The following is a 14373-nucleotide window of genomic DNA, read 5'->3' on the forward strand; positions in this document are numbered from 1 at the left end:
TTCTTTGTAGTGGTGGTTAAATGTAGATCAAACATGAGGGAGAAAGGAAGCTCGTAATAGCTTCTGACACGTTCTGTGAAGCAGAGTAGCTCTTTATAACAGGAGGACAGCTACTTTCCTCTTTCCTCCTGAAGGTAAATCTCAGGGGATTTAACTTTTTCAACCTCTCCTGTCAAAGAAATTATTTTATTTTTAAGCGAGCATGACCTTTCAGAGGATACAAACCTGTGGCATGTTTTCCTTTTATGTGTTTTTGCTTTTATTTATTTTGTCTTGAAGAGCAGGAAAAAAAAGCTTAAAGCAGTAGAAGGAGGAGGTAGGACAACTCCCAGTGTACTTCCAGCTTGGGCGTTAAGCATAGCACACATTACATAATAATGTGTCACTCAGTTTGGCGATCATGCTGGTAGAAAGTGATGTCAGTCTATTCTTAAAGAGAGGAAGCGATCACTTGAGGTTTCCTGTGTTCACCCTCAGTAGACGGCGTCTGGAACACGGCGGTGCTGGATGTGGAGCTAAAAACATTGTTTCTCAGGATGTGAGATCGTAGTCCTGGGAATTCTTATAGCATGAGAAATAATAGGAAATTCAACGCGTTTTTATTTTATTTATTTCATGATTTATAACATTTACTTTTTTTTGTTTCTCCAAATCCAGAGTTGCCGGTTAATCTCACAGCTCCAGATAAATATCATTCTAACTCTTGATTCATCCATTGATTATTTTCATGATTACTTTTTAACAGTGTGAAAAGGGCAGCCTGTTTTCTTTAGTTTCTGTAAATTAAAAGTCTTGGCCAATCACCTATTGTTTGCCTAACCATAACTTTCAAAGGCAAGTAATAAAAATTACACTTCTTATTTAAAAATATAGTTGCAGATAATAATAAATAATAAATACATTCAGTGTTTTCTTTTTACAAAATGTTATGTCCTACTTGTTTGTGTCATGTACATGTTTGCTATGGAAAATTAATCCCTCCCTGAGGATGAATTTATGCTAATCTACTTATAATTTACTACTAATACTAATCTATAGTAATGTACTATACTGCTTAGAAGGAGCCTGAGTTTCAAGTGATCTTGAGCAATAATTCTCCTGTCTTTCTGAAGGTTTTTCAGAGTTTTTCTCTGAGCATTGCCTGCTTTTTCACTCATTGTAGTCCAGTTCTTATATCTGACCGTTTTCAGAAGAATATTTTTGTTTGCTTGTTGGTTTGTTAAGCCACTTAACACTGACATTATTTATTCCAATGTAAAAAACACCCCTAACTCAAGAGGTGAAGCAGTGTTGTCTACACATAAGACAACTTGGCTAAGACCCAGTTTTAAATTCTATTTTTATGCAGCTTATGGGCAGCCTGTCACAAAGACACATAAGTTGTTCCATTTTCATTACTTAAATTTACAAAAAATACCCAAGAGAACACAGTTTGACTACACAAAATAGTATTTTTGACCAACAAGGTCTTTATGTCCTTAAGAAATGGGAAATCCAGCAAAGACCTGTCAGAAGACGTTAGAAATGCATCTGGCTCCTCAGTTGATCCATCTACTGCTCACTGAAGACTTCTGTAATGATCTCTGTGGACAGTATAGCAAATTAGACAGGAACTGGTCTGAAAATGGGTGAAATTATTCAGTGATGAATAAAAGTCAGATTTGGTGTTTTTGGTTCAAATCTTTGTCGGTGTGTACAAAGGAGTTGGGAAGAGAATTAGAACAACAAGTGTCTACAGAGTTATCTGTAAAGCACTGCAGAGGCTCTGTGGTGGATTGGGGCTGTATTTCTGCCAATGGTGTTGGAGATTTTGTCAAAGTTCAAGAAATTACAAATGTAAAAAAGTAACATCAGATTTTGATCCTCTATGCAAGATCATCTTTAAAACAGCTTCATTTTCAGGATGACGATGATCCCAAACACACTGCTTATGCAATAAAAGAATAGCTGGATAGAAAAACACACAATGGAACATTATCTTGTCATGGATTGGCCTTCCTAGAGAACAGAAGCACTGAAGCAGTGAGGGATCATCTTGATAGAGAACAGAACAAACAGCAGCCAGCATGCAAAGAAAGAGCTTTGGATGTCCTTCAAGAAGCCTGGAGAACTATTCCTGAAGACCACTTGAATAAATTACAAGAGAGCTTAGATTTTAAAGTTTTAAAAGAGACATTAATGTTAATTCCTAACTCTGTGTTTTTATTCTTGGACAGTAAAAATGTCTGTCAGACATTCCAATTTGTTTTTTCTAATTTAAATGTTTCATTTTGTCAGAACAACATTCCAATACCAAAAAATAAGCAAAGTTTTGGGGTTTTTTTGTATCTACATATGTACTGAAAAATTATGTCAGTATAAGACTATAATATCTTTCTTTCTGTGATGGACAAAAGGAGACAGATTTTCAATGCGAGTTATTAAATGGCCACAAATACTAGGAAAATGCACAGACTTATGTTAAGTAAGTTAATGCACACTATTTGCAGACTGATTGTGCTTATGTATGCAGTTACCCGCCCCCCCCACCCCCAAAAAAGGTCAAATTTTGAACCAAGAAATAGAAAGTTTGTGCATAATTGAATGCAATTAGGACTGTAGTTTATGATTGATGATTAATATACTCTGCCTTAAACCAGTGGGAGCTGGCAAGGGCTTCATATTCAGCCAAGAAAATGATAAGGAAGAAAGAAGTTATTTAATTTTTTTTCATTTTCTTTTGCTTATAAAGACAATTTTGTGTTTAAATCATTTACATCAATTTGCGATACTGGTCTGTGTACGCATGAATGCAGCCATCAGCGATGGCTTCTAACCGGGTTACCGTTTGCCGTCAAACTCCCTTAAATACTTAATGAGCTGTGACCAAGTCTGAACACTTAGAAACATTTATGGAGGACATTTATTTTTAATTTCACCAGGAAATCTTGGGTCATTCTCAGGGTTCAGATGGCAAAAACACCAATTGTACTCTTGAGTAACTTTTGGCTTACAGGCACAGACTTTTTTTTTTTTTTTTAACAGACTTGTAAGGGAAACGCGTGTGGAAATGATAACTTTAATAATGAGCAACTAATATTTAAGGAGCCCATGCCAATGAGTGACCTAAATCCTGTTGGACTTAAATGCTGTTAGTAATGGGTTCATGGTCTTTTAATTGGTGTGACATGTGAAGTGCACGTCATACCAATTAAAGGGCCTGCTCATAAAATGTGGAGAGTAGAGGACATTTATGTGCACACATTCAGGAAATAGCCACAAATGTAACACAAAATTGTTAGAAATATACTTGTAGTAACCCATGAAATATTGAAATAGTCCAAAGCTTGTGTATAACCAAAACATAAATGTCTGATTACACTAATGATTGTAGAGGATATCCACCTCATTGGCGAGGAAGCGAATGCTGCTCCCTCTCAGGAAATAACAACAGGATACAGGAGTCGTTGTTCTGATTGCGTGGACCTAATGAACTGTTTAGCATTCTGGTATGTCCGAGCTTCCTCGCTGTTTATGCCCTTGTCTTATTTAATTTGGCTGCCGTGCCAGGCAGGTCCAGTCGGGTATGGTTTATCATGTTAGTAGCCTGATGGGCCACTTCAATATTAGCATGTCTGGCTGACACTGGAGCGTGACTGTTGGAGTGAGCCTGGAGATCAGCTGCTGGTTGCTCGATTTAAAAATAGTTCCTTGTTGTGTTTGGTACGTGTGCTCGTATTGAGCTTAACCAAAGTTTCAGTTAGGGCTGGGCAGTTAATTCGACTTTTAATCTCAACTGATTTTGATGACCAGCAGTTATGAAAATGAAATAAATTGGAAGGAACGGTTACTGATTTGCATTCATGATCAATACAAAGCTGTAGTTCTTTTCCAATTAATTAAAGCTCACACCTTTCCTTTACACTTGTGCGCTTCCACCCCTCTAAAGGTTTAGATTCATTTGCTCTTTAGTTCAGTTCTAACAAAGATGACTCAAAGAGAGCCCTAAGTTAGTAACATTGATCTAGAAAATTCTCTCACTTTCAGTTGAATATGAAGGATTATTAATGGTTGCCGTCATGAAATATCACACAGTTCTTACATTTTTGGTGGGGTGTGCCAGTTGACCGTTTCCCTGTGGCTGCTGTTCACTGCCAACACTGCCTCCCGTCGCCTCAGTCTGCACTGCCGGCCTCAGACATCCTGCGGTAAAGACAGATCAGTGGTTACCCTTGAGTGATAGGCTGTTTAGGTAATAATTAAAATGATTATTCTATTTCAAATGAAATAAAATCTGTTTAAAAAGAAAACTGATTGATTGAATAAACATGTTAAATAATTAAGATTATGATACAAACCATTATTGTGCTGCCCTGCCTCCAGTCCGCTGTAAGCAATCCGTTTCAAACAGGCTCTTAAGATCTATCTATAACAGGGGTGGGCAACTCCAGGCCTCGAGGGCCGGTGTCCTGCAGTTTTTAGATATCACTCTGGGTCAACGCACCTGAATCACATGATGAGTTCATTCATTACCTCTGGAGAACTTCAAGACATGGTGAGGAGGTCATTTAGTCATTTAAATCAGCTGTGTTGGATCTAAAACCTGCAGGACACCAGCCCTTGAGGCCTGGAGTTGCCCACCCCTGGTATACAAGCAGGAAAGCTCCACCCACCTGCAGTTCAAATCTTTTGTTTACAAGGGGCAGCCAATCAGAGGAAACCTGTCTTAAAGGTAGTGAGAATGGAGCTAAAAGTGTTTGGATTGGGTTTTTTTGGTTTTGGACTTTTGTTCGGACAAAACAAGACATTTAAAAATGAACAGCACGCTGTTTAAATGAGAGAGTAAATAACATTTAAATATATTGTATTGTATCGAGTTTATTGTTGAGGTTTATTCCAGAATAGATTAGTTTTACATTTCATGCCAGTCTGTCAAGTTATTGATGAGGCACTGATTTTAAAACCACAGATGTGCATTAGCCAAAGAAAATTTAAACACAGTGTTGTGGCCTCTCTATCAAATAAATCATTAGTGTATTGTTCACAGAGGGGTTATAATAATTATCAGCTGAGCTGTTCTATCATGCACAATCTCGATATTCTTGCTTTACTGTAGGCGGCATCACACGTTTTCTTCTTTGATGGTTTTTGATGAGTTGCAGCATGTTTGTACACAACATGTTCTTAAGAATTTGTTACTGCAGGACTGTTTTCCTCTCTGACTGACACAATTTCATGCACATATGCCTCCTCTGAAGCATCTTTCTGAGTTTACATGTCTAAAAATATGACTTGTTCATGCACTTTGACTAAAGATGCATTATTCAACGCCTCTGCAGAGTAATTAAATCTTAATCAGGGATGGGCTCCTGTCCTTATGGAGGCGTGTCTGTGTGAGTGTGTATGTGTTTACGACAGCTCCACTGGATGCTTTTATAGTGTAAGACGGTTTTAGAAGTCTTTCATTAGGAGGGAAACTTCTCACCTGGGGAAAACGATGCAGAGGTTGGCTGAGGTTAAGACTTGGTGCTTCAAATTCAAATTCAAATTTTATTTGTCACGTACACAGTCATACACAGTACGATATGTAGTGAAATGCTTGGACAACTGCTCGTGACCTAAAGAGAACAAAAAAGGAAAAGGCTATGAATAAGATAGGAAATAAATATGAAAAATTAAAAAGGGTAAATTTAACTAGGAAGGAATAAAATATAAATTAAGGTTAAAAATGAAATAACTGTACAACACAAATTAGAATGAAGGGTAAATTTAACTGGGAAGAATAAGATAAAGATAAATATATAAATTAAAGTTGAAAATAAAATAACTGTACAACAAAATACACAATACACAATATAGAACTATATAAGAATGTATGAAGAAATCTAAATATAAATAAATATATACACAATAACAGCAGCTGTACAAGTATTAACCGGAAATGAAGAATATAGTGACCAGTGTTGTGCAAAACCAAAGTCCAGAAAGTCCAGTGTGTGTGTAAGAACCATATGTGTGGGTCAGTACTGTGTGGTGGTGTGATTGTGATTGAGAGACCGTATCGCCTGCGGGAAGAAGCTCCTCCTCAGTCTCTCTGTGTTGGTCTTCAGGGAGCGGAATCGCTTTCCTGACCTCAACAGAGAGAACAGTCTGTTGTTGGGATGGCTGAGGTCCTTCACGATCTTCCTGGCCTTGGTCCAGCACCGCCTGCTGTAGATTGAGTGCAGGTCAGGGAGCTCGGAGCGGATGGTGCGCTCAGCTGACCGCACAACCCTCTGTAGAGCTCGTCTGTCCTGCATGGTGCTGTTCCCGAACCAGGTTAAGATGTTTCCCGCCAGGATGCTCTCTATGGTGCACGAGTAAAAGTTCCTGAGCACCTTGGAGGGCAGTTGGAAGTCTCTCAAGCGTCTGAGGTGGTAGAGACGCTGTCGGGCCTTTTTCACCACAGTGTTGATGTGATAGGACCATGACAGGTCCTGCGTGATGTGAACTCCGAGGTATTTGAAGCTTAGATGTTTCTTCAGTTCAGCGGTCAGAGCAGGAGGTATGAAGATAATTTGCTCTCCAAAGCGAATCACCTCACACGCTTTAGTTGTAATTTTTCCTTTTAAACTTCACTTTTTTTTTGTTCTTTGTCTTGCTGATGCTACTTTAGTGTCCAGCAACATCCTCCAGCTATAGACTTTATATAAAAGATGGTGGATTATAGCGCCTGTGTCTGGTGCCTTGCATCTGCATTCTTTCTAGTAGCCAACAGGAGGTTGACTCCTTTATTTGAAGAAGTCTGGTTGTATAAAATTTTTGACACCCCTCAACTTTGACCTCTGTCAACTTTGCTGATGTCTTATTTCATACAGAATGGTGTTCTCTTTGTAAATTACAGCGCTCAATGGAAGGACAATACAGCAGAGTGTCCTTTAAGGTTGACCTACCTTGTGATTGACAAGCTCACATGCAATACCAAAACTTCCACTATACTGGTGAACACGCACAACTCCAAGTGCTGTCACATTTGCGATATCGATAATTCAGAATCAGAATCAGAATACTTTATTGATCCCTGGGGGAAATTATTTTTTGTTACAGTGCTCCATTTTAAACCAACATTAAGACAAGACAGACAATACGCTAACTAAGAATAGTACAATATATACATATATATACATACATACATACATAAGTCACTTATAAATAAATATTTGGAAAAGAAACATGTGTAGTTGTAGCAGCAAACAGTGTGTTAAGTGGATGCGTTGTACAGGGAGATGGCCACAGGCAGGAATGATTTCCTGTGTCGTTCAGTGGTGCTTTTCGGTAATCTCAGTCTCTCACTGAACGAGCTCCTGTGACTGACCAACATGTCATGGAGTGGGTGGGAGGTGTTATCCAACATTGTCTTTATCTTGGACAGCATCCGCCTCTCCGACACCACCTTGAGGGAGTCCAGCTCCATCCCCACAACATTGCTGGCCTTACGGATCAGTTTATTAAGTCTGTTGGCATCTGCGACCCTCAGCCTGCTCCCCCAGCATGCAACAGCATAGAGGATCGCACTGGCCACCACAGACTCATAGAAAATCCTCAGCATTTTCTGGCAGATGTTGAAGGACCTCAGTCGCCTCAAAAAATAGAGACGACTCTGGCCCTTCCTGTAAAGTGCTGTGGTGTTTTTAGCCCAGTCCAGTTTATTGTCAATGTGTACTCCAAGGTATTTATAGTCCTCCACAATGTCAACACTGACCCCCTGGATTGAAACAGGGGTCAAGTGTTTCCTGGTCTTCCTGAAGTCCACGATCAGTTCCTTGGTCTTTGCCACGTTGAGCTGCAGATGATTCTGCTCACACCACGTGACAAAGGAGTCGACCACAGCCCGGTACTCTGTCTCATCATCCCTGCTGATGCATCCAACCACCGCAGAGTCATCAGAAAACTTCTGAAGATGGCAGGTCTCTGTGCAGTGGCTGAAGTCTGTGGTGTAGAGGGTGAAGAGGAAGGGGGAGAGGACAGTCCCCTGTGGTGCCCCTGTGTTGCTAATCACCTTGTCAGACACACACTGTGGGAGACGTACATATTGTGGTCTTCCTGTCAGGTAATCAACAATCCAGGACACCAGAGAAGCATCCACCTGCATCGCTGCTAACTTATCACCCAGGAGGGTCGGCCTGATGGTGTTGAAAGCACTGGAAAAGTCAAAAAACATGACCCTCACAGTGCTCGCCGGCTGGTCCAGATGGGTGTAGACACGATTGAGCAGGTAGATGATGGCGTCCTCTGTTCCGAGACGAGGCTGATAAGCGAACTGAAGGGGATCCAGATGTGGTCTTACTATGGGTCGCAGCTGGTCCAGGATGAGCCTTTCCAGGGTCTTCATGATGTGGGAGGTCAGTGCCACGGGCCTGTAATCCTGGGGGCCACTGGGACGAGGCGTCTTTGGTACAGGGACGAGGCATGATGTCTTCCACATCACCGGGACCCTCTGCAGACTCAGACTCAGCATAAACAGTTTATGAAAGACTCCACACAGCTGGGGGGCACAGGCCTTGAGGACAAGGGGACTCACTCCGTCTGGTCCAGCAGACTTGCCTGAGTGAAGTCTCCTCATTTGCATCTCAACCTGGTATTGAGTGAAGGTGATGGGTGGGGGAGGGGTGTCAGGAATCTCACAGGAGGCAACATGTGAAGAGAGAGGCTGGCACAGTGGTGTGGCTCTGGATTCCAGGCTGACTGCAGGTGAGGTTGTGGGGGTGGGAGCAGACACTGTGGTGTCGAATCTATTGAAAAACAGATTCAACTCGTCGGCTCTATTCTCACCTCCCTCAGCTCCCCTGCTGTTGGTTGGCCTGAATCCAGTGATGGTCTTCATGCCCCTCCACACCTCTCTCATGCTGTTCTGCTGGAGTTTCCACTCCAGCTTCCTCCTGTAATTGTCCTTAGCCTCTCTGATCTTGTCCTTTAGTAACACCTGGACCTTCCTCACCTCCTCTTTGTTGCCCCCTCTGAAAGCCCTCTTCTTGTTGTTGAGGAGGGCTTTGATGTCCTTAGTCACCCACGGCTTGTTATTTGGGTAACAATGAACAGTCTGAGCTGGAACAATGGAGTCGGTGCAGAAAGTTATGTAGTCTGTGATACACTCAGTAAGCCCATTGATGTCCTCGGCGTGAGGCTCACAGAGTGTTTCCCAGTCGGTCACCTCGAAACAGCCCTGTAGTTCCGCTATTGCCTCCTCTGACCACCTCCTAACAGTCCTGGTGGTCACAGGTTCCCTCCTCACAATTGGCACATAGCGGGGGGTGAGGTGAATCAGGTTATGATCTGACCTACCAAGTGGGGGGAGGGAGGAGGAGCTGTATGCATCCTTGACGTTAGCATACAGTAAGTCTAAAGTTTTCTCTCCCCTGGTGGGACAGTCCACATATTGTTTGAATGTTGGTAGTGTATTGTCCAGTGATACATGGTTGAAGTCACCCGAGATCACAATAAAGGCACTCGGGTGCTGAGTCTGTAGCCGAGCTATGGCAGAGTGGATAGTGTCACATGCAGCTGTGGGGTTAGCAGAGGGGGGAACATAAACAGCCACCAAGATGACGTGAGAGAATTCCCTGGGTAAATAATACGGCCTGAGTCCAGTAATTACAGTAAGTACTGGTTTTGGTGACATGCCTACTTAAATCATGCCTTAAATCAAACAATCAGTAAAAACATGGCACTTTTGCCTGACTAAAGTAAACAACCTCTTCACTGTGGATGTGTCCATTTCTTTTATACAGTCAATGTCTCTAGCTTTTTTTTTGTTTTGCTCATTTTTGATTCAGTTATTTGAAAAACTAGTCAATATGACTTACATTAAAGAAATGCGTAATAAAAATGATTCTCAAAAAAGAAGTTGTTGAGATTATGCAGATAACAGTTTATTGACTCTCAGTATTTCTTAGGGTCTAGCAAAATTCAGTAACATATAGTAGTAGTAATAGTATGAAAATGAAATATCTAACTCTTGTTTAATCTTCTTTTTAAATCAGACAATTCCCAAACCAGTAAATAAAGCCATCGGCTATGAATTGCATGCTGTTATAATCAGTGTTGATCAAAGTCCTGCAGGCTGTTAAATTTTGTAAAAACTCAAGCACCATGTAGTACAACCTAATATTTCAGTTTGTTCACTTTTTATTCAATATTTTAACTTGCGTGGCGCTTTTCCCACAAGTATAAAATCATTTAAGTTACCTGAACGCATCATTTTCCATCAGATCAAAGAGACTTTGAGCTATTTGCCCATTTTTAACCTCTTGACTTGAAAAGGGTCCAGAGTGGATTGTTTGTATACCATTAGCTCAGAGTAACATTCGCTTTCAGGAGCTTTGTATTCCAAAGTAAAGTCCCTAAAATGTTAGAAAGTAAGCCCCCGATACTCAGTCGACTCAGCTGCACAAAAGGCATGGAATGAAGCCCTGTTCCTCTTTCTGTCAGGAAAGCTCTGGACTCGATCATGTATTAGCTTTTTGTTTGTTTTTTTTTGTTTTTTTGTTTTTTTGGGGGGGGGGGGGGGTTCATTTTCAAGAATTTTGGCATATGAGTTTAGAGAAAATTTTCACCGCCCTGCACCTGTGGAGTGTTTTTAAGCATGCAGTGCACAAGTTGATTGAATCATTCATCGTGTTTTAAATGTCAGTCTGACAACTTGTATTGTTCGGTTTGTTTTTACTGGCTGTGAATATTTCAGTTTTTCACCACTTTCTCAGAAAAGTAATGGAAAGCACCTCTGGTGAGCTCCAGCAGCACTACCTCAGTTTACTCCTGTTTGTAGCCGTGATAACCTCCGTCAGCCCTGTTCTTCTGAAATGGTACAATCCCACATCCATATTCCATGTTTACGCTCCTGTCCGGTGCCTTTACGGTTTTGTGCTGACGTCATGCCCCCACTTGCATCTTAAACTAAGCGGGAAATATGTTGACTCTGCTCATTTCTGCGAGGCCTTGGCCCTGTGGAATATTTGGTCTCTGGTGTAATCCGTGGTTTCGTTTGTCCTTATGAGGATGACCCTGAAGTTTAACCTGGCTGTTACTCATTTGCAGCCGCACCACATTACATCCTCGCTCCAAGGTCTCCTCGTCAGCAAGGACACATGGGGCAGGTTTACTGTACAGGCTTCAGCTGCTGTCCATTCATAGCTCTGATTACCCTGTCAGGCTTTGATGGGCAATGCGTATAATAATGTGCAGCATAGCATACATGGTGATCGGCCGTTGCTGGGTATTGTTTATTAGCTTTAGTCTAAGAGAGTAGCAGCATGAATGTGAACACTAAGCTGTCTGATGTGTAGCTTCCCTTTTTATGAGCATAATAAAGTATCCGCTTGTTAACTAATCGACCCCTTTTCAGGGTCCAACTGTTTCCTGCGTTGGATGAGGCTTTCATTTAAAAAAAGAATTAAGAGCTGCACTGACTTTTTTTCCTCCAAAATATTCAGTTGTTATTTTTGGCCTCTCCAGCTTGTTATTAGTACTGTCTATTACCCCTTGGAGCTATGTTTTTAAGAAGACATGATGTACTCTACAGCCCATAGGCTCAAATATTTAATCTTGTCAACTTGGGTAAGATTTCAGTGTGGACGTTAACTTAAATCAGCAATACAGCCAATGAATCCACCACCAGCTGGGTCCCATCTTTGTGAAATTTACATGTTGTTCTTGATTGAGTTCCCTCTGCGTTCTCTGGATCCCTCCCACAGTCCACATAGGAAGCATATTAAGTTAACTGGTGAGAATTTGCCATAGTTAGAAATGTGAGCAAGATTGGTAGTCTGCGTGCTAGCCCTGCGATAGATTGTAAACCTGTACGCCAGCTCTTGACCCCATGACAGGGTTAAGAAACAGATGGATCTGGCTTGTTAACAGAGTGCAGCTTGGAAACAAGCTCCATTTTCACTTATTTGCCCAAACTTTGTCACACAGATTCCTGTCTCAAGACCAAAACACCGGTTACCCTTAAGTAACACGGTGTCTTTGCATCACTTGGTTCCCTGTCACTCTGTTTTTTGGAGCTGCCTGAGCCACAGGCTCATTTCAAGTGGAGCACAGAAGCATTGCAGCCAGAGATGAATTAAAACGAGTCTCTCTCTTTCTCCTTTTAATATCCTGCATTGGACTTTATTGCTTTTAAATATAGTGACAGACCTTTTCACAAGTACTAGACTATTAGCTAGCATTGCCCAGTACACCTTGATCAGTGTGCAATTTTGTAAATGTGTTGTTATTAGCTCCTTTTTTAAAAATGTTTAATGCAAACTGTGAGTGTGACGCCACAGTTCTCCAAGCACATGTTTACAGGGGAAAAACACGAGAAGTGTAACCTCAGCCCTAACCTTACTCGCTGTATAATAGTTAGACAGCATCTTTTTTTTTTTTGGCACATGAGTTGATAAGCAGCACTTTACTGAATAGTGTTTCCTCTCCTTATCTCAGGTGTGGGCGCTGGGCGCTTGCCAGACTGGGTGAGCTGAGAACTAAGACTGAAACCTGTTGAGAGAAAGGGGGGAAAAAAATATCACCTGGGACTGCTGAGGAGGACCTCTGTGCAGGTGAGGACTGACAGATGTGATGAAGATGAAGTGTTTATACAGGCTTTACTTTTCAAATGGATTTTAGGGTTTGTGATTCACAACATGTGACAGTGCAAAGCAGGTGTAAAACATGACTGATATACATTTGCATGCTTTTTTATGATTTCAGCTTAATAAGTGTAAACTGTTAGAGTAGCAGTGCAGAGAATATGAAAAAGTCCCATTAAAACAATTAAATAAAATCATAAACAAAGAAGATAAAATGCAAAATAAACCCCAACTACCTGTTTTTTTTTATTTTATTTTTCTGCTATCATTCAAAACATTTCCCAGGCTTGTCACTTTAAAGCAGAACTCCAGTGTTACCAAGTAATATTACAACAGGCACAAGCTGTGTTTTTTGTTTTTTTTTGTTTTTGTTTTTAAATTTACCTGCACACCTAACCTGCTTAGGTATGCAGCATGAGTTACCATGGCAATGCAAAGTGAACCACCTTTGTAATACTAAAAAGCAAAGATTAAACCTGAAGATACTTCACTAAAGCCCCAAATCCTGCTTCAAAGTACAGGCCTGTGGCTTTAAATGAACAAAATATTTTGTCTGCATGACTCGCATGTTAAACGCGTTACTCTCTGGGTTAGACTCACAGCGTTTGTAACACTGAAAGCTTCATTTTGCATTATTAACAAGCTATGAGCAAATTAGAGAGTATTTCCTTGCTCTGAAGATCCTCAGATCTAAAAGACTCGGCATCCTTTCTAAAGTTGACAACTGCAACACGTTTTTTGCTAAAGTCTACCTCTATGCCCTCACCTCTCGGCACTTTTGGTACTCCAGAGTTGAAGTTTTCTGTCACAGATATCTGCAAAACAAACACTGCATGCTGCATCTGCATCTCACAGAGCTTGAAATGTGTTTACTGTGCAATATTAAAAACGCACAGTAATCAAACATGGTTTTAATGACGCAAACCTTTGGCAAACTGCAGCATTGTCACTGTGGAAACCACCTACTGTTCTTCCTGACTAATTGATGTCCAGAGTTTGGCAGTTTAAAAAAAAAAAAAGCAGACAAATGGTTGTCAGATTTATTAATTTTGAAAATAAGCTTAAGTCTTAATGTAGCAACACTGATAGGACGGGCCTGCTCTCTTTAAAAATGAGGAGAATAGACACAAGGGACATTGAAACACCTTTCCTTACATTGAAGTCAGTTTGGCTACTTCATATCCTGACTGTCAGCTTCAGTTGGGAAATTTGCTAATCAGAAAGATTTAGACCATGCCCACATGTCTCTGTCATTATCCCTGTGACCTCAGAGTAATCATTAAAGAGAGAACTGCTTGGGAAGGAAATGAGGAGAGAGAAAAGGGAGTTGGAGAGGCTGTTTTTCCTCAGTCAAATGATATTGGAGTGAGGAGAGGATATAGAAAGGAGATATGATTCTGGCCGTGCGAGGCATTTACATACGGTATGGAAATGTGACAGACTCTGGCGTTGAGGACACATTTGCTGCTGCTCTTAGGTTCACACGGCCGTCAGCAGGGTGGAGCTTCCTGACCCATGGAGAATTACTTCCAGGCCGAGGCCTTCAACCTGGACAAGGTGCTGGACGAGTTCGAGCAGAACGAAGGTGAGCTTTAATAGATGCAGACAGCAGACGAGGACAAGCGGTGAGTCATTGCGGACGAGGAAAGGCGAACAGAAAAGGAAAAGCTGCTGTCAGCGTGCCATTGCACAACCTCTGAGAGTAAATCATCAAGGTGTCAGAAAATCAGCCACCGCCCATTAAGTCTGAGTAACATTCACAGGTGGGGATTGAGGGCGGGCCACG

The 14373-nt window shown here is 41.2% G+C and overlaps 1 protein-coding gene and 1 long non-coding RNA gene across 5 annotated transcripts in view; one reads left to right on the forward strand and one right to left on the reverse strand.

The window, feature by feature from the left end:
• The window catches only part of zfyve9a (zinc finger, FYVE domain containing 9a), a 43260-nt gene that overhangs the window by 2685 nt on the left and 26202 nt on the right, over positions 1 to 14373 (forward strand). For all 4 annotated transcript variants that reach the window (XM_085388277.1, XM_085388276.1, XM_085388279.1 and 1 more), the window contains exons 2-3: positions 12442 to 12557; positions 14065 to 14172. In XM_085388277.1, coding sequence (XP_085244403.1) covers positions 14103 to 14172 — 70 coding nt within the window. In that variant the 5' untranslated portion in view covers positions 12442 to 12557; positions 14065 to 14102. The remainder of the gene's footprint in view (positions 1 to 12441; positions 12558 to 14064; positions 14173 to 14373) is intronic.
• On the reverse strand, positions 1361 to 4471 carry LOC146647767 (uncharacterized). The gene is made up of 3 exons (XR_014908651.1): positions 4338 to 4471; positions 4082 to 4182; positions 1361 to 1583 (listed from the first exon to the last, which is right to left on the reverse strand). It is a non-coding gene; the product is annotated as an uncharacterized LOC146647767 (long non-coding RNA).

The sequence above is a fragment of the Rhamphochromis longiceps genome, linkage group LG18, assembly GCF_057381845.1.
Source record: "Rhamphochromis longiceps isolate RC_006_pf linkage group LG18, R_longiceps_female_GT1.1, whole genome shotgun sequence".
Lineage (NCBI taxonomy): Eukaryota > Metazoa > Chordata > Actinopteri > Cichliformes > Cichlidae > Rhamphochromis > Rhamphochromis longiceps.